The 18703-nt window shown below is 42.2% G+C and overlaps 1 protein-coding gene across 2 annotated transcripts; it reads right to left on the bottom strand.

Moving 5' to 3' along the window:
* Window positions 1–280: 280 nt before the first annotated feature.
* On the bottom strand, window positions 281–4513 carry LOC127300176 (uncharacterized). Of its 2 annotated transcripts, none has more exons than XM_051330263.2 (2): window positions 4026–4497; window positions 281–1235 (listed from the first exon to the last, which is right to left on the bottom strand). In XM_051330263.2, exon 2 carries the CDS (start codon window positions 1233–1235, stop codon window positions 444–446), a length of 792 nt encoding a protein of 263 aa, XP_051186223.1. In that variant the 5' UTR covers window positions 4026–4497; the 3' UTR covers window positions 281–443. The 2 variants fall into 2 exon arrangements, 1 of the variants encoding a protein (XP_051186223.1); XR_011746000.1 differs by lacking the exon at window positions 281–1235 and adding an exon at window positions 2882–2965 and having other exon boundaries at window positions 4026–4513.
* Between the last annotated feature and the right edge of the window lie 14190 nt (window positions 4514–18703).

Below are 18703 nucleotides of genomic sequence, written 5' to 3'. Positions count from 1 at the left end.
AGTCTTGCTGAAAACTGGCGGGTTGGTATTCTGGAAGTTCTTGAGCTTAGATCCTGGATGATCATGGTGGCCTTGATTGTTGTTGACAAGCTGTTGGAGTGCTGCAATGTTGGCTTGCCTTTCAGCTCTTTCTGCTTCTCTATCTTCCAGCATAACTTGCAACATCTGCATCATAGCATCTTGGTTCGTGTTGCGAGTTGGAGGGGCCATCTGAGTATTGAGATTGATCATGAGAAAAGAGGGAAATTTCTATGGCTTGTTTTGTGGTTGAGTTCACAAGTTTAAAACTTGAAGTCTTTTCATGATGACACAAACATACATTCATTCATAGCAAACAACACACATTACAAGCTAGCACACTAAGGGTTTTAAGAACCCTTCTTCTCCAAGCTACGATACATGGGGCGGGATACAACTCACACCTACGATAGTGCACAAGTGAACTACTCCTCCTCCTCATCAACATCGATGGGGGTGTGTTCATCATCCTCGTCATCCAGGAAGTCGTAGTCTTCCCCCTCGGTGTTCTCATCCTCCTCGAAGTCGTCGTCGTCACTCAGGTAGTTGCTTCCTCCCTGAATGTCTTCTCCATCTTCCTCCATCTTCTTCATCTGCTCCTCCTGGGCCTTGACAGTGGCCTCAAGTGCTGCGATCTTCGCGCGGAGGCGGTCGATGGTGGCATCTTTCTTCGCGCGCTGCTGGCGGAGAGTCCTGCGGTCCTTGGCGAGCATCTTGATGCAGTCGCCTTGCTCGATGATGCGGGCGTGAGTCTGGTTGGCGTACTCACGGGAGTGGTCGAGATCCTGCTGCGTGTGGTACAGCATGAAGTCGAGATGCTCTACGTGGTGCTTCAGCTGCGGGTGCGATGACATGTCCATGGGTTCTCCAGCAGAGTTACGCCTCGCGAGGTGGGAAAAGCGAGGGTGCTGGAGTGCCTCCCCGCTCATCCCGCACAAGCGTGCGAGTCCCTCCTGAAGGCCGCGGGCAAGTCCGTCCAGCCAGTTGCTCTCCATGAAGGAGAAGAGGATCCTCTCAGAAGTGGGAGGCTCCATCTTGCCCCTCAAGTCAGCGGTGATGATCCACTGCAGTTCGCCTCCTGGCTGGTTCGCGATCTGCGATCCGTGGAACTCGGGGTGCGGGCGACCAAGGTGGTCGGACAGGGCGTTGAGGTCGTGCTCGAAGATCAAGCTTCCCCCATTCCCAAGCTGGTAAAACTTCGTGTTCACGGGCTCCATCTGAAAGTGAAGCAAAGGATTAAGTTAGAGAAGTGAACAAGTGTGGCAAAGTTTTAGTTATTTTTCTAAGGAAGAGCATGACTTCTTGTTTTTCCAAAGAACTCAAAGAGAAGACAAGGAGTAAAATTTTCAGAAATACTTCATTCTTTTTGAAACTCAATTTTTCAGAACGTCCATTTCTAACTAGGGTCTCCTAAGGTCAAACAATGGCTCTGATACCAACTTGTCAACACCCGGATTTTTAAGTCCGGATGCCTATTATGTCATACATCGCAATCCCAGGAAATTGTTGTTGCGAGGCATAATAGTTAAGTATCACAGTCATTATTCATTACAAACCATAATGTCTTACAACTTGGAATCACATGATCCATATTACACAAATAGTTGATCTATTGATCAACGAATAAACACAAGTTCATAGCGGAAGCGTAAGATACAAGGACTCTCTAGTCCACAGGCCAACGCTTGACGTTAGAAGCTCCTAGTTGTGGTAGACGTCCTGCTGATCGTCCTCCTCGTACTGCTGCTCGGCTTCATATTCTGGCCATTTGAATAGCCAGGGACAAAGCCGTGAGTACTTTAGGTACTCGCAAACTAATACTAAAGTAAGTACTAGCATTGTCATAAAGGTGTTCTAAGCTCTAAGTTTATTTGCATAAAGCCAATTTTATTTCATAAACACTTTTGTAAACAACTCCTCAAGTGCTAACTAACTCAAGTGGGAACATTAGTGTCATTCCCACAACTCTGTTGTGATTCAAAGTCAAAGTCACCTTTCAAATTTCAGTTCAAAAACATATAAATTCTGATGACGGAAACAGAATGGCCTTTCCAATTGTCCATATCCGCGGACGCGGCTATTCGAATAGTTCTACACTCTGCAGAGGTCGCACACTGGTGCCACAACATTTGATTACATCCGTCAGGGGGTAAAACCCTGAATAATCGTAACTCAGTACGCGGATCATCAACCATTAACCTTTCACTTACACACCCTAGTATAGGCACCTCTCCCCATGAGCTTGGCCTCCCGGTGAAAACCAACTGTTAACCCGGGAACTGCACAGGGCTTGGCCGTACAATTCACCTTCAATTCACATCATTTCTCAACAACGGAGGCAGCCTCAAGCATAACCCCTATGATGTGTGTTCAGAGGGAACCCATACTAAGACACATAAATTTCCAGCTAAGCCCTACCCATAATCAGGTATTGTGGGGGTACTCCAACATTGGAAGGGTATCGCATCCAATCAATCATCAGTTTTTAGCCAAAGTCACCAAGTCAACTTCAGTGTCATATTCACCTTCAAAAACTTTCAATGGAAAAGACTAATCATTCCAAGGTTTTCAACCATCATCATTTCATCAACACATGTTCCCATCTAGAGTAGTCATCTTAAATTTAGCACTAGCCACTAGGTGTGAGGGGTGCTAAGTATTCGCTTTGCTTCTAGGCTAAGTTTGATACTCTTGTACTAACTCCATACTAATCTAGTAACTCATAAATCAAAAAGTACTTTGATAAAACAAAAGTAAATAAAACTTGTAGAGTAATACTGGGAAATAGGATCATGAGCATAAAGTAAAATGGGGTAATGCCTTGCTCATGGTGAGCTTGCACTTTGCAAGAGTATTATCTTGCCTTGGTTGGGAAACTGGTCAAAGTGGTCTTCTTCTTCCTGGAAGTAGACCTCCTCCTCCTCCTGGTACTCCTCGGTACTAGCGTCTAAAATACGAATACGGGGTACACAATCATCACACCAAACTAATCTACTAAACTAATGCACAAGCATGGGTCACACAGTTAAACTAGCATCACCATTTACTATTAAGTTGGTGGATGTGTTTTTCTTATTGTTTCAGAAAAATAATTTCCTCTCATACTAACTTAAATGTTACTTTGAATTATTTAGAGAAATAATTTCCTCTCATTATCTTATTAAGATTTAATTTCTCTTATGCCTAATATGTGACCTAGGTTGACCCAAGTCAACCTCTTCACACTTAGCATTTGGAGAAAAAGATTTAAATGAGGTGAGCACCTCATACTATTTAATTCTAGCATAACAAAGATTTAATATCACCACAATTCCTATGGGACCTAAATAACCAGAGTCTCCACTTTATTTGGAAATTGTGGTGACAAGATTTAAATGAGGAAAATCCCACATAAGATGTATTAATAGTTTTGGGCAATATCTTTGACTAGAAAATAGCCATAAGGGCATTTAAAACAACTAAACCATGATCATCCAAAGTAAGCATGGCATATTTTTGTAGAAACAATTAGTATAAGTGAAAAGTGAATTATTGGAGGTGGAATTTACTGAAAAGCATTTATGGTTGATTTTTAAGAATTATTATAAGACAGAAAAGTCCCTGCCTTGTTTATTTTGTCATTTTAATTCTACAAAAGATCTAGGGTTCTATCCAGTGGCATTGTGTAGACAATTTCATAAGGTTTCCAAAAATGTAAAGTTTGTAAAATTTGGCTGAGTGGATTTGTCTCTATTAAATTTCAAAGTCAGCATCAGATTACATATTCTAGTTATTCTGGAAATTTGAATTTGAATCCATGGGCTCGCGCGGGAAAATACTGGGCTGCACAGGAAAAAGAAAACGGGCCGGCCCAAGTCTGCGTCCAGCGCAGCGGGCCGCCTGACGTGTGGGGGCCACGCGTCAGCGGGGGTTGGCCAGCGAAACGGTACGGCGAACGTGAGCCGTGCGATTAGAGCACGATCGCACGGTCCACGCGCGTCGTCGTCGACGGCGGGCGAGGAACTCACCGGCGGCTGCAGTAGGGGGTCGGAGGGCGCCTGAGGGCTCCGGCGATCGCCGGCGGGGTGCGCCGCGACGTTGTCGAGGACGAGGATCCCCCTGGTAGCAGCGGCGCTTCCTGGGGTGGCCTCCTGCTCCTCCTTACTCCGTGTACCGGCGGCGGCAGCGACCTTGCAATTGACGGCCTCCGGTGATGATTGGGTGGAATTGAAGTGGCGAGGAGTGGTGTGGTGATGAGTGGAGGCGAATGGTGTGCTCAGATCAGTGGGAGGAGTCCCCCTTTTATAGCATTGAGGGGTGGCCGTGGGGTGGCGCGGCAGTCGTCGACGGCGTCGTCGTTCCAGGGGCTCCAAGGGGCAAGTGATGGGCGCGCGGCGTTGGCGACGTCCAGGCGAGGCTGACGCGCTTGTCGGTGAGGAAAACGAGGGGCTACAGCGGCGGCGAGCTTGACCGGAGCTTGCAGGTCATGGCGGGATGCCGTGGATGCTTACGTCGTCTGCGGCGTTCCCGCGGGCCAGCGGCCATGTCCTGGCGGTCCCTGGAGTTGTCGCGCGTCGACTGGCGCTGAGAGCAAGGGCGGAGGTGACGCGATGACGCCGGGCACCGTCGTGCTCTGGGCGTCCAGTGTGTGCGCCATGCGCGCACTGGCGCGACATGGGCATGCCTGGGCACGTCTGGGCGCGTCAATGCCCGTGTGTGTAGACGTTGGTTTGGTCAAGGAAGTGCACGAGCTGGCTCAGGGGAGTACGGAGGACGTCCAGGACATGGTGGAGCGAGTCGGAGGTGAGAGGTGAGAGATAGGGCATGGGATGGCCATGCCATGCCACGGCATGGTCATGCCCTTGTCACTTTGGGCAAGTGGAGGCGATGGCAAGTGGTGACACTGATGCTGGGATGTGAGATGAAGCTCCAGGGCTGCAGAGAGGTCAAAGTTGGACCAAGTCCAAGTATAAAATGAAGTATGGGCTCAGATTTTTACCCTGCCTGCCAAGTGTTTGTGTAAATGCCCGCAAGAAAAATATTTTCGAATTTTGAAATTCTTTTTGGTGGGTTGAAAACATAAATGAAAAGGAGCATTTTGGTGGTGGTGGTGGTCAAAATGGTTTTGATATGCAAAATCACATTTTGCATATGATCTTAAATCTGTGAGAAAGTTCCAACTTTGCTTGCTTGCCATTTGAAATTGGTGAAGAATTTGGGGTGGTGGTTTTGGGCAAAGTTGTAGTGCTTGATGTTGTCTTGGATGAGGTGTAAAGAAAAGGTCCAGGGTAGAAGTGAAAACTCAAAAGCCAGGGGCTCAAAGTGAGCATCAGACTAAAAATGGCACAAGTGACCATATTTCATGTGACTTGGAATTTGAGTTTGATTTTGGTTTGAGTTGAGTTTCTTCACTTCCAAAAGTGTTTAAAAGTGTTTGGTAACCATTTACACACAATGGTGCAAGCCAAAGTGGGCTAGGTTAAGTATTTGCAATAATGGCATAGGCCTTATGTGAGAGTAAAATGGATTTTTGGAAATTCTTTTATATTTCCATTTTATTTGGCTAGGGGTGATCAAGTGGTCATGGCTAAGGTTTTAGGATGATAATAACACACAAACAAGCATCATGGCAATTGCACACTCAAAATAATTAAGAGGGTGATCTAATATGCATAAACCTATATGGTGAGAAAAAGTTTTTGTTAACCCTGATATTTGGATTCTTGAAATCTCTCTTGTTCATTTTATTGAAACTTGGGATGTTACACTATCACTGATAATTGAATTGATCAAATGGATCAATTATAGCAATCCAAGTTACACAGAGAGGTTAGCCAACAAGCAAGGAATGATCCAATGGATCATTGGCTTGCATAGGAAGCACATAAGCATTTCCCAAGCACCACTGGCACTCACAAGTGTCACTGATGAACCACAGCACACCTAGACAAGCAAGTGTAACATGCCAGTAAGCACAAGCAAGCCCATAAGCAAGTACTGCATGGCATAGCAAGCTCATAAGCAAGCACAACAGAGTATAGCAAGATTAAAGCAGGTTAGGAGCAACAGATAAGCAAACAGAGCATATACAGCAAGCAAGGCAACACTGGCCAGTACCAGAAACTGGTAATTGGGCCATGAGCTTGCAGCAAAGGGAAGCATAGGAGGATTAAGTAACCATAGCAGAGTTCTGTGTGATCACAGGATCACCAGAAAGCAACAGAGCATAAGGAAGAAGAAGCACAGTAGCTTGGAGAGGCGCACAGGTAGGAGAAGGAGAAGGAGCAGCACAACTTACACGCGCCTGGTGGCAGAGGCTATGGCATGGCGAGGCAGTGCTCGCGCGGCCATCGCAGCTGCAAAGCCAGGGAAGGCGCCGGCGTTACGCCGACGAACACCACCACAGCAGCACGGCATGGAGATGACGGCACAGGTACTGCAAGCAGCACCCACGCCAGGTCGGTCTCGGAGACGCACACGTCGACGGCGAGGGCAAGAGCTCGTCGGAGATCCCCAATCGCTCAAGGCGATTCTCCACGAGATCCAGAGGGGAGGCGATTCGCCAGGAGAGGACGAGAAGGGGAAAACTGCGCGGATAGATCGATAGATCTGAACGCGGCGGTTCAGGTTCGGTAGGTGGCTACGGCGGAGGAGCATGGCGATGGCCGGAGCGAGGCGGCGGCCATGGCGGCGACGCCATCGCCACGGGAGTCGCCAGAGGTTAGGGTTAGGTCGAGCGAGTGAGAGGAACGAGTGAGTGAGCGAGCGAGGTGGGCCGCTTCGGCGCCACCGAACCCAAAAGGGATTACCCTTATTGGGCCGTCCCTGGGTTTAGGTAAATGGGCTGGGCCCAATATGGGTCCAGGGGGGTATTTTGGTCTTTTAACATTTAATAAAAGGCCAGAACTTTACCAAATTTTGATAAATCAAATACAACTCTAAAAATCCATTAAAAATTGGATTAATGAATGAAAAATAAATCTTAACAAGAATAAAATATAAAATGGAATTTATGAAACAAATTCAAAATTATGAATTTTAAGAATTTAAATAATAACTTGGAATTTACAATTATTATTTCCTTGTATTTAAAATTCAAGGAAAAATCTCAAATAAGTTCAAATACTTATTTTCAAACATTTCAAAATGAAATTCTAATATTCCAAGTCATTTCTATTAAAAAGGGTATTTTTCCCAGAAAAATACTATACTCCTTTTATTTCCAAAAACTATAGAGGTAACTCTATAATTTTCAATTATTTTTGGAATAATTAAAGGAATCACCAAGTAAATAGTTTTACTTTGAATTGTTGTACTTTGTGTGAATTAAAATGGTTTATACTTTAAATCAATTGTAAATTACTGTCAAAGACCTAAATCTTAAACGCAACTATAAATTGCTATAACTCAGCGGGGTAAAGGGATACAACATAAAATAATACATCCATGATTGCATTATTTGGATTTTATAACATTGTCCTTACCGGACAATGATGCTTCTTACAGAACCCGAGGTCCAGGTTCCATCAACTGCATTGAACTGCACTATCTCGCAGTCCACAGGCAAGTTCACCCTTGCTCATGTCAACTTGAGTATTTTCTACTACTTTAATGCAAATCTATATACTTATCATTCCTGCATCGCAAATGAAATGTTACTTTACAACTATGAATATGACTATGTGGCTGGCAATGGAACCATGGTATGTGTTGATATGGTGGAGGTTCCATTGCAATGGGTTATATCACCCTAGGATTAATTACCAATGCCGTCCAGTGATTCTAGCGCCGTACAAACCGCGTTGACCATGAGATCTATAATGGCTCTGGGGAAGCCAGCCGTATCTTTTCCCTTCTGCACGCCAACGGATCGGAGAGCCGGTGGGGTCTTGAAGGCTGCCGCAATAGGTTGGGATAGCCTTTTAAATCCCCATCCATTAGTGATGATAAGCTCTACGATCTATGAGGGATTGTCCGGAGTACACCATGAGTAAAGCCGTATTATCGGGGGAAGTCTACTGGAGGACAAAAGGGTGGGTTTGCAGTCGCGGAGAAGGCGGTGTGGGCTTGGATCTTTATACCTGGCCTCACACCAAAGGAAGTGTGAACGGGGGCAAGTCCCTGCGGATGGCAAAAAGGGTGAGATCTCTTGTGGGAAAAGTAACGCACCTCTGCAGAGTGTATCAAATTGTGGCTGTCACTCCTTGTTCCGGGAAGGGAACTGCGAACGCGGCAGGAAAGGAACTCCACGAAGTTCTAGTCAACCTGTGAAGACTGACGGGCATAGTTTTCATAATAAAAGCAACCTTTTGAAGAAATGATTTCAAAACATGCATTGACCTGCGATTTCCTGATCAATGGTCGTAGCTAGTGCATCAAACACCTTTTTACTCTTTTAGAACTTGCTGAGTACCCCTGTACTCACTTTCTTTCGACACCCTTGCTAGACTGTGATCCGGAAGTGGAGGCCATCAACGATGGAGCACCAGAAGGAAGTTACGAGCTGTTTTACGAAGAACCTGATCTTACCGGCGGAGTGGAAGGCGTAGACTATGGGATAGTCTACGGACCAGATGACACGGAGGTGGAGGAGTAGTGACATACCCTAGCATCATAGAGCCGAGCAACGTAGAACTTACCTAAATAAGTTGTTGAGCTCTTTATATTTGTTATGAGTTATAATCGTACTTAAGTAGTATCTTAGGTGTTCTCATAGGACCTGTGAGAATACCAACTTGTTAAGACAATGTTTGTAATAAAGTATGGAGTGTTATGACCTGCAATGTTTCTGTTGTACCACTCTGAGGGATATGGCAAATTGTGAAGAAGTCCCTTCGCAAAGATCATATTAACGACTTGTATACTACAACATGCAGTGGTATGCTGGGTCACCGCATGTTCGTAGGTAGATTAGATCTCTCTCGAAAACCCTAAACCACGTAAAATATGCAAACCAAATTAGAGACGTCTAACTTGTTTTTGCAGGGTTTGGTGATGTGATATGGCCATAATGTGATGATAAATATGTATGAGATGATCATTATTGTATTGTGGCAACCGGCAGGAGCCTTATGGTTGTCTTTAAATTTCATGTTGAGTAGTATTTCAAAGTAGTTGTAATAGTTGCTACATGAGGTGCACAACCATGAAGACGGCGCCATGGACCTTGACGCTACGCCGACGATGATGGAGATCATGCCCGAAGATGATGGAGATCATGTCCGTGCTTTGGAGATGAAGATCAAAGGCGCAAAGACTAAAGGGCCATATCATATCACATATGAACTGCATGTGATGTTAATCCTTTATGCATCTTATTTTGCTTAGAACGCGACGGTAGCATTATGAGATGATCCCTCACATTAATATCAAGATAATAAAGTGTTCTCCCCTCGTATGCACCGTTGTACAGTTCGTCGTTTTGAAGCATCTCGTGATGATCGGATGTAATAAACTCAACATACAACGGGTGTAAGCCATGTTGCACACGCGGAATACTTGGGTTTGCTTGAGGAGCCTAGCATGTACAGACATGGCCTCGGGACAACGGAAACCGAAAGGTTGAACACGAGTCATATGGATGATATGATCAACATGTTGATGTTCACCATTGAAGCTACATCATCTCACGTGATGATCGGTTTTGGTGTAGTGAATTTGGATCGTGTACCACTTAACAACTATGAGGGATGTTGTATTAAGTGGGAGTTCATTAGTAATTAGATTAAAACATGAACTAATTATCATAAACATAGTCTGAGTAGTATTTTGATTTTATTTTGTAGTATTGGCATCCGTTTTTCTACCATGCGCTAGTCTTGTTATTGAGATAGAAATACTGTTAAAATCTGACAAGAAACTTTACGGATTGGTACCGTATTGTTAAAGAATCAAGAATTGATTAAGTCCTATTGCAAACTTTTAGTAAACCTCACATTGTTGATTCAAAGAGCTATGGTTTCAATTAGTACCTAAAGTTATCTTGTCTCCGTGAAACTTGAAGTTCAAATCTGTTTGAAAAGTAAGGAGCTGAAAATTTAGTTTTCAGAAATAATCAAGGTATGAGATATATGTGATATCTAAGACCTTATTGCAAGATGATAGAATATAATTTGGTGAGACTACATAAACTCATAAGTTTTATGGGAATGTACGAAGGTTGAAGATGCAAGGCGTCCCAATCCTCCAACTATTGGGGCACTAATAATATTCGCATATCCATGAAGTTATCATCCTTAGTATGCACCGTTGCTAAGACTCGTCGTTTCGAAGCATCACGTGATGATCGGGTGTGATAGATTCTACGTGTGCTTACAACGGGTGCAAGCCAGATTTGCACATGCGAATACCAAGGTTAAAACTTTACGAGCCTAGCATGTACAGACATGGTCTCGGAAAGTCGTCATGATATGATGGATAAAATTATGAGTGAAATTGTTCATCATATTACAAAGTTACTAATAGTGAAATCTAGAACACTTGTCATATGATGATGAACTTCAAAGTAAGAACCTCAAGGTTATTGGTATTTGACCAACAAACCTAGAAGTTAATGATGTTGAAGTGTTTTTCTGAATAATGAGGAAAACTAAAAGAGAAACTACAAAAGATATTTTGGCAAAAAGAAAATAAAAGACTAGAAAGTCTAGCTCAGGTGTATATAAATGATATACATGTTATGGTTGTATTCCTCGTTTGGTCACACAATGAAGTTCTTGGGTATATGTACCATATTGGTTGGTATGAAGTGTCATACAAAACAACGCAATAAAAGAATACAATGGCCTAAGTGACTAACAAGGAATATGATAGGAATGCACGTCTGGAACAAAATAAAGCATTATTATGTTCGTCGTTAGCATTCTATCTAGCCCTTAGAATTTATAATAAAGAACTTAATAAATTGTTATTTTGCTCTGGTCAAATGAAAACAATGAGTTGTTTAAATTATGACATTACTCCATGTACGATGGATACGTTATTATAAATCTTAATGGTGAAACACACATACATAACACTAACGCTAAAATGCCATAAGGCAAATGATTTGAATTCCACTTATTTGTGGAACCGCCATTTAGGTCATGTTGGAAAGGAACGCATGAAGAAACTCCATGCAAATGGATTTTTGGAGTCATTTGATTTTTTGAATCGTTTGGCGCTTGCAAAATCTTTTCTATAAGGTAATGACTGAAATACCGTTCATAGGACAAGAGTTGAACGGGCAACTAACTTAGTGAAAACATATATAATGATGTATGTGGTTCACTGAGCATAATTGTGTGCGGGAGATTCTTCTAGTTCATGAAAACTTTCAACAATGAATTGAGTATATATGTGGATATATTCAATAAGGAAGAAGTTTGAAACATTTGAATGGATTCAAATAAATTTTAGCATGAAGTAGAAATCATCGTAATAGAAAAGTCAAATATGTATGATTGGATCATGGTGAAAATATTTGAATTACGAGTTTTAGCGAACATCTAAGAGAGTCATGAAATTGTTCTACAACTCACATTTCTTGGAGTATCATAATGATGATATAGTATCCGAGAGGTGTATCCAAACATTGTTGGATTAATGATGAGATAAAATATTGATGCCATTATATTTTGTGGATTATGCTTTAGTGACTACCGCTTTTACACTGAATAGAGCATCATCATGATCCGTTGAAATGACACCATACAAGTTATGGTATGGGTATAAACCATAATAGTCTTTTCTTTAAATTTTGGTCTAAGAGTTTACAACCAAAATCGGATGAATGTCTTTGTTGGTTATCCCAGAGATTTAATTGGGAATTCTTCCCACGAGACAAAGACAAAAGTGTTTGTCAATGTTTCTTATTTCCGAGAAATTGTTTCTAGTGAAGTATTTGAGTGGGAGGACAATATAATTTGATAAGGTTTATGAACCTGAGCATAATGATCAGAGTAGCGCAGCATCGGAATTGGTTTCGGAAGCGGCCACGACGATCATGGCTCCCATGACTACAAAGTGTTTTAGCCATGGAGATCGAAGTACATATTGAACCTTGTAGGTATGGTTTACTTTGTGATCAAATAAAATGATTTGTTGACAAAGGATTGATTTTGAACAATGATAAACCAACTACAAACAAAAGAAGTTATGATGGGCCCTGACTCCGTTAAAATGGCTATACGCCATGAAATCCAAGATAGATGAATGTTTTTTGAAAGTAAATGGATCTATAAAATTGATGGACTTGGATGAAATATCCTTGAAGAAGCTTGACTTGTCGAAAAGTTGTTTATGACAAAGTTCAAAGAGTTGACTACGATAAGATTAGATCTTCCATAGCAATGCTTATAGTCTATGTGGATTATTCTAGTAATCACTACATATTTCTTTTATGAGATATGCTAGTAGGATGGCAAAATACATTACTTAACAGAAGTGTGTATTAAAGGTGTATACAAGATACAACAAATTGTTTTGCTAGTCCGTGGAATACTAGATAGATATACGAACTTCAATTGATGAAGTGAGTATTACGGAATTGGAATCTTCACCGGATGAAATAGTCAAAGAGTTTTTGATTTCATTAGAGATGATGAAGAGGCTTGCATTTGCAAGAAATTAAGTGGGAGCGCTGAGACATATTTATAAAACTTATGTAGATGACATATAGTTGGTTATAAATGATGTAATTATATACTTGATTTAAAAGGTTTCATTGAGAAATTAACTTCAATGAAAGGATATGGACTGAAACATATCTAGTGTCAAGATCTATGAAGATAGATTGAAACACAAAATAAGTTTAAGTCAAAGTACATAGAATGGATATTGAAATAGTTCAATATAGAAATATTAAGAAAATGTTCTTGTCATGTGAAGTTTTAACAAGACTTGAGTGTATCTGACACTCAATGAGTAAAAACACATGAGTGATTATAGATCACGGATAATATGTACACAATCAGATGTACTGTGCTCTAAAAACTGTTATGAGCATGTACCAGAATGATTCATGTGATGATCATTGAAAAACAGTAAGAACCGAGGATATATATATATATATATATATATAGTTTTGTATGGAGAAATAACAAAACAAATCGCTGTAAGGTGTTGCACCGATATTGGTTTTGTCACATATAAAATATAATTTCAATCTCAAATTTGACTAAGTGTTGTTTAAAAGGTAGCACAATGAGTTAGAAGTTGTCTATGTTAGATTTAGAAGAGTTCTAAATATTGTGACGGATTCTACAAACGAAAGGCAGAGTATGTTATTGTTTTGACAATGACTGAGGATGTTAAGTCAAGAAGTTCTTTGAGAACTTGGTGTAGTTCCGATAGTGTCAGAACTTTGAAGCTATATTGTGTGTGACAATATTAGTGACATATTTCAGACCGCGGAATTAAGGTTCCACCAGAAGACAAAACATATTTAATGCCAACTCATTTGGAAATGAGTTATGCGTTGAGACGCAAATGAATTACAAAATACATACGGTTCTGAGCATGTCAGATCCGTTGACTAAAGCTCTCCCTAGGACAAAGCATGACCAACACCAGAATGCCATGGGTGTTAGGTATATTACAATGTAATCTAGATTATTGACTCTAGTGCAAGTGGGAGACTGAAGGAGATATGCCCTAGAGGCAATAATAAAGTGGTTATTATTTATATCTTTATGTTTATGATAAATGTTTATATGTCATGCTATAATTGTATTAACTGAAACATTAGTACATGTGTGATATGTAAACAACAAAGAGTCCCTAGTATGCCTCTTAACTAGCTTGTTGATTAATGGATGATTAGTTTCATAATCATGAACATTGGATGTTATTAATAACAATGTTATATCATTGAATGAATGATGTAATGGACACACCCAATTAAGCGTAGCATAAGATCACGTCATTAAGTTATTTGCTATAAGCTTTCGATACATAGTTACCTAGTCCTTATGACCATGAGATCATGTAAATCACTTATACCGGAAAGGTACTTTGATTACATCAAACGCCACTGCGTAAATGGGTGGTTATAAAGGTGGGATTAAGTATCCGGAAAGTATGAGTTGAGGCATATGGATCAATAGTGGGATTTGTCCATCCCGATGACGGATAGATATACTCTGGGCCCTCTCGGTGGAATGTCATCTAATGTCTTGCAAGCATATGAATAAGTTCATAAGAGACCACATACCACGATACGAGTAAAGAGTACTTGTCAGGAGACGAGGTTGAACAAGGTATAGAGTGATACCGAAGATCAAACCTCGGACAAGTAAAATATCGCGTGACAAAGGGAATTGGTATCGTATGTGAATGGTTCATTCGATCACTAAAGTCAACGTTGAATATGTGGGAGCCATTATGGATCTCCAGATCCCGCTATTGGTTATTGGCCGGAGTGAGTACTCAACCATGTCCGCATAGTTCACGAACCGTAGGGTGACACACTTAAAGTTAGATGTTGAAATGGTAGAACTTGAATATGGAATGGAGTTCGAATATTTGTTCAGAGTCCCGGATGAGATCCCGGACATCACGAGGAGTTCCGGAATGGTCCGGAGAATAAGATTCATATATAGGATGTCATTTTATGTGAATTAAAATGATCCGAAAGGTTCTATGGAAGGTTCTAGAAGGTTCTAGAAAAGTCCGGAAGAAACCACCAAGGAAGGTGGAGTCCCGGAGGGACTCCACCTCCATGGCCGGCCAAACCCTAGAGGGGGAGGAGTCCCAAGTGGACTCCCCCTATGGGGCCGGCCACCCCCCCACATGGAAGGGGGGAATCCCACCCCAAGTGGGATTCCCACCTTGGGTAGGTTTCCCTATCACATGGAAGGTTTTGGGTTCGGGTCTTATTCGGAGACTTGTAGTCCAACACTTGGGGCTTCCACCTATATAATGAGGGGCCAAGGGGAGGGGGCCGGCCACCCAAGAACCACAAGGTGGCCGCACCCCTATAGTGGCCGGCGCCCCCTCTCCCCAAACCCTAGCGGCCTCTCTCCTCCACCGCATCCCGCATGCTTAGCGAAGCTTCGCCGGATTTCTCCACCACCACCGACACCACGCCGTCGTGCTGTCGGATTCAAGAGGAGCTACTACTTCCGCTGCCCGCTGGAACTGGGAGGTGGACGTCGTCTTCATCAACAACCGAACGTGTGACCGAGTACGGAGGTGTGATACGTCTCCGACGTATCGATAATTTCTTATGTTCCATGCCACATTATTGATGTAATCTACATGTTTTATGCACACTTTATGTCATATTCGTGCATTTTCTGGAACTAACCTATTAACAAGATGCCGAAGTGCCGATTCTTTGTTTTCTGCTGTTTTTGGTTTCAGAAATCCTAGTAAGGAAATATTCTCGGAATTGGACGAAATCAACGCCCAGGGGCCTATTTTGCCACGAAGCTTCCAGAAGTCCGAAGACGAAACGAAGTGGGGCCACAGGGTGCCCAAACCCTAGGGCGGCGCGGCCCCCCCCCTTGGCCGCGCCGGCCTATGGTGTGGGGCCCCTGTGCCCCCTCCTGACTTGCCCTTCCGCCTACTTAAAGCCTCTGTGACGAAACCCCCAGTACCGAGAGCCACGATATGGAAAACCTTCCAGAGACGCCGCCAACGCCGATCCCATCTCGGGGGATCCAGGAGATAGCCTCCGGCACCCTGCCGGAGAGGGGAATCATCTCCCGGAGGACTCTACGCCGCCATGGTCGCCTCCGGAGTGATGTGTGAGTAGTCTACCCCTGGACTATGGGTCCATAGCAGTAGCTAGATGGTTGTCTTCTCCCCATTGTGCTATCATTGTCGGATCTTGTGAGCTGCCTAACATGATCAAGATCATCTATCTGTAATTCTATATGTTGCGTTTGTTGGGATCCGATGAATAGAGAATACTTGTTATGTTGATTATCAAAGTTATATCTATGTGTTGTTTATGATCTTGCATGCTTTCCGTTACTAGTAGATGCTCTGGCCAAGTAGATGCTTGTAACTCCAAGAGGGAGTATTTATGCTCGATAGTGGGTTCATGCCTGCATTGACACCTGGGAAAGTGATGTAAAGTTCTAAGGTTGTGTTGTGCTGTTGCCACTAGGGATAAAACATTGATGCTATGTCTAAGGATGTAGTTGTTGATTACATTACGCACCATACTTAATGCAATTGTATCTGTTGCTTTGCAACTTAATACCTGGAGGGGTTCGGATGATAACCTGAAGGTGGACTTTTTAGGCATAGATGCAGTTGGATGGCGGTCTATGTACTTTGTCGTAATGCCCAATTAAATCTCACTATACTCATCATGATATGTATGTGCATGGTCATGCCCTCTTTATTTGTCAATTGCCCAACTGTAATTTGTTCACCCAACATGCTGTTTATCTTATGGGAGAGACACCTCTAGTGAACTGTGGACCCCGGTCCAATTCTCTTTACTGAAATACAATCTCTGCACATCTTTGTTTCTTGTTTTCTGCAAACAATCATCTTCCACACAATACGGTTAATCCTTTGTTACAGCAAGCCGGTCAGATTGACAACCTCACTGTTTCGTTGGGACAAAGTACTTTGGTTGTGTTGTGCAGGTTCCACGTTGGCGCCGGAATCCCTGGTGTTGCGCCGCACTACATCCCGCCGCCATCAACCTTCAACGTGCTTCTTGGCTCCTCCTGGTTCGATAAACCTTGGTTTCTTTCTGAGGGAAAACTTGCTGCTGTGCGCATCATACCTTCCTCTTGGGGTTCCCAACGAACATGTGAGTTACACGCCATCAAGCTAAATTTCTGGCGCCGTTGCCGGGGAGATCACCTCTGAATATGTTAATTTTTATTGTGCACTAACCCTCTAATGAGTTGTTTCGAGTTTGGTGTGGAGGAAGTTTTCAAGGATCAAGAGAGGAGTATGATGCAACATGATCAAGGAGAGTGAAAGCTCTAAGCTTGGGGATGCCCCGGTGGTTCACCCCTGCATATATCAAGAAGACTCAAGCGTCTAAGCTTGGGGATGCCCAAGGCATCCCCTTCTTCATCGACAACATTATCAGGTTCCTCCCCTGAAACTATATTTTTATTCCATCACATCTTATGTGCTTTGCTTGGAGCGTCGGTTTGTTTTTGTTTTTTGTTTTGTTTGAATAAAATGGATCCTAGCATTCACTTTATGGGAGAGAGACACGCTCCGCTGTAGCATATGGACAAGTATGTCCTTAGTTTCTACTCATAGTATTCATGGCGAAGTTTCTCCTTCGTTAAATTGTTATATGGTTGGAATTGGAAAATGATACATGTAGTAATTGCTATTAATGTCTTGGGTAATGTGATACTTGGCAATTGTTGTGCTCATGATTAAGCTCTTGCATCATATGCTTTGCACCCATTAATGAAGAAATACATAGAGCATGCTAAAATTTGGTTTGCATATTTGGTTTCTCTAAGGTCTAGATAATTTCTAGTATTGAGTTTGAACAACAAGGAAGACGGTGTAGAGTCTTATAATGTTTTCAATATGTCTTTTATGTGAGTTTTGCTGCACCGGTTCATCCTTGTGTTTGTTTCAAATAAGCCTTGCTAGCCTAAACCTTGTATCGAGAGGGAATACTTCTCATGCATCCAAAATACTTGAGCCAACCACTATGCCATTTGTGTCCACCATACCTACCTACTACATGGTATTTTCCGCCATTCCAAAGTAAATTGCTTGAGTGCTACCTTTAAAATTCCATCATTCACCTTTGCAATATATAGCTCATGGGACAAATAGCTTTAAAACTATTGTGGTATTGAATATGTAATTATGCACTTTATCTCTTATTAAGTTGCTTGTTGTGCGATAACCATGTTTACTGGGGATGCCATCAACTATTCATTGTTGAATTTCATGTGAGTTGCTATGCATGTTCGTCTTGTCTGAAGTAAGAGCGATCTACCACCCTATGGTTAAGCATGCATATTGTTAGAGAAGAACATTGGGCCGCTAACTAAAGCCATGATCCATGGTGGAAGTTTCAGTTTTGGACATATATCCTCAATCTCAAATGAGAAAATTATTAATTGTTGTTACATGCTTATGCATAAAAGAGGAGTCCATTATCTGTTGTCTATGTTGTCCCGGTATGGATGTCTAAGTTGAAGAATAATCAATAGCGAGAAATCCAATGCGAGCTTTCTCCTTAGACCTTTGTACAGGCGGCATAGAGGTACCCCTTTGTGACACTTGGTCAAAACATGTGCATTGTGATGATCCGGTAGTCCAAGCTAATTAGGACAAGGTGCGGGCACTATTAGTACACTATGCATGAGGCTTGCAACTTGTAAGATATAATTTACATGATACATATGCTTTATTACTACCGTTGACAAAATTGTTTCATGTTTTCAAAATCAAAACTCTAGCACAAATATAGCAATCGATGCTTTTCCTCTATGGAGGACAATTCTTTTACTTTCAACGTTGAGTCAGTTCACCTATTTCTCTCCACCTCAAGAAGCAAACACTTGTGTGAACTGTGCATTGATTCCTACATATTTGCTTATTGCACTTATTATATTACTCTATGTTGACAATATCCATGAGATATACATGTTATGAGTTGAAAGCAACCGCTGAAACTTAATCTTCTTTTGTGTTGCTTCAATACCTTTACTTTGAATTATTGCTTTATGAGTTAACTCTTATGCAAGACTTATTGATGCTTGTCTTGAAGTGCTAT

Source organism: Lolium perenne, chromosome 5 (assembly GCF_019359855.2).
Source record: "Lolium perenne isolate Kyuss_39 chromosome 5, Kyuss_2.0, whole genome shotgun sequence".
Classification (NCBI taxonomy): Eukaryota; Viridiplantae; Streptophyta; class Magnoliopsida; order Poales; family Poaceae; genus Lolium; species Lolium perenne.
The sequence above is the reverse complement of the archived record's forward strand: the minus strand, read 5'-3'. Positions and strand labels throughout refer to the sequence as shown.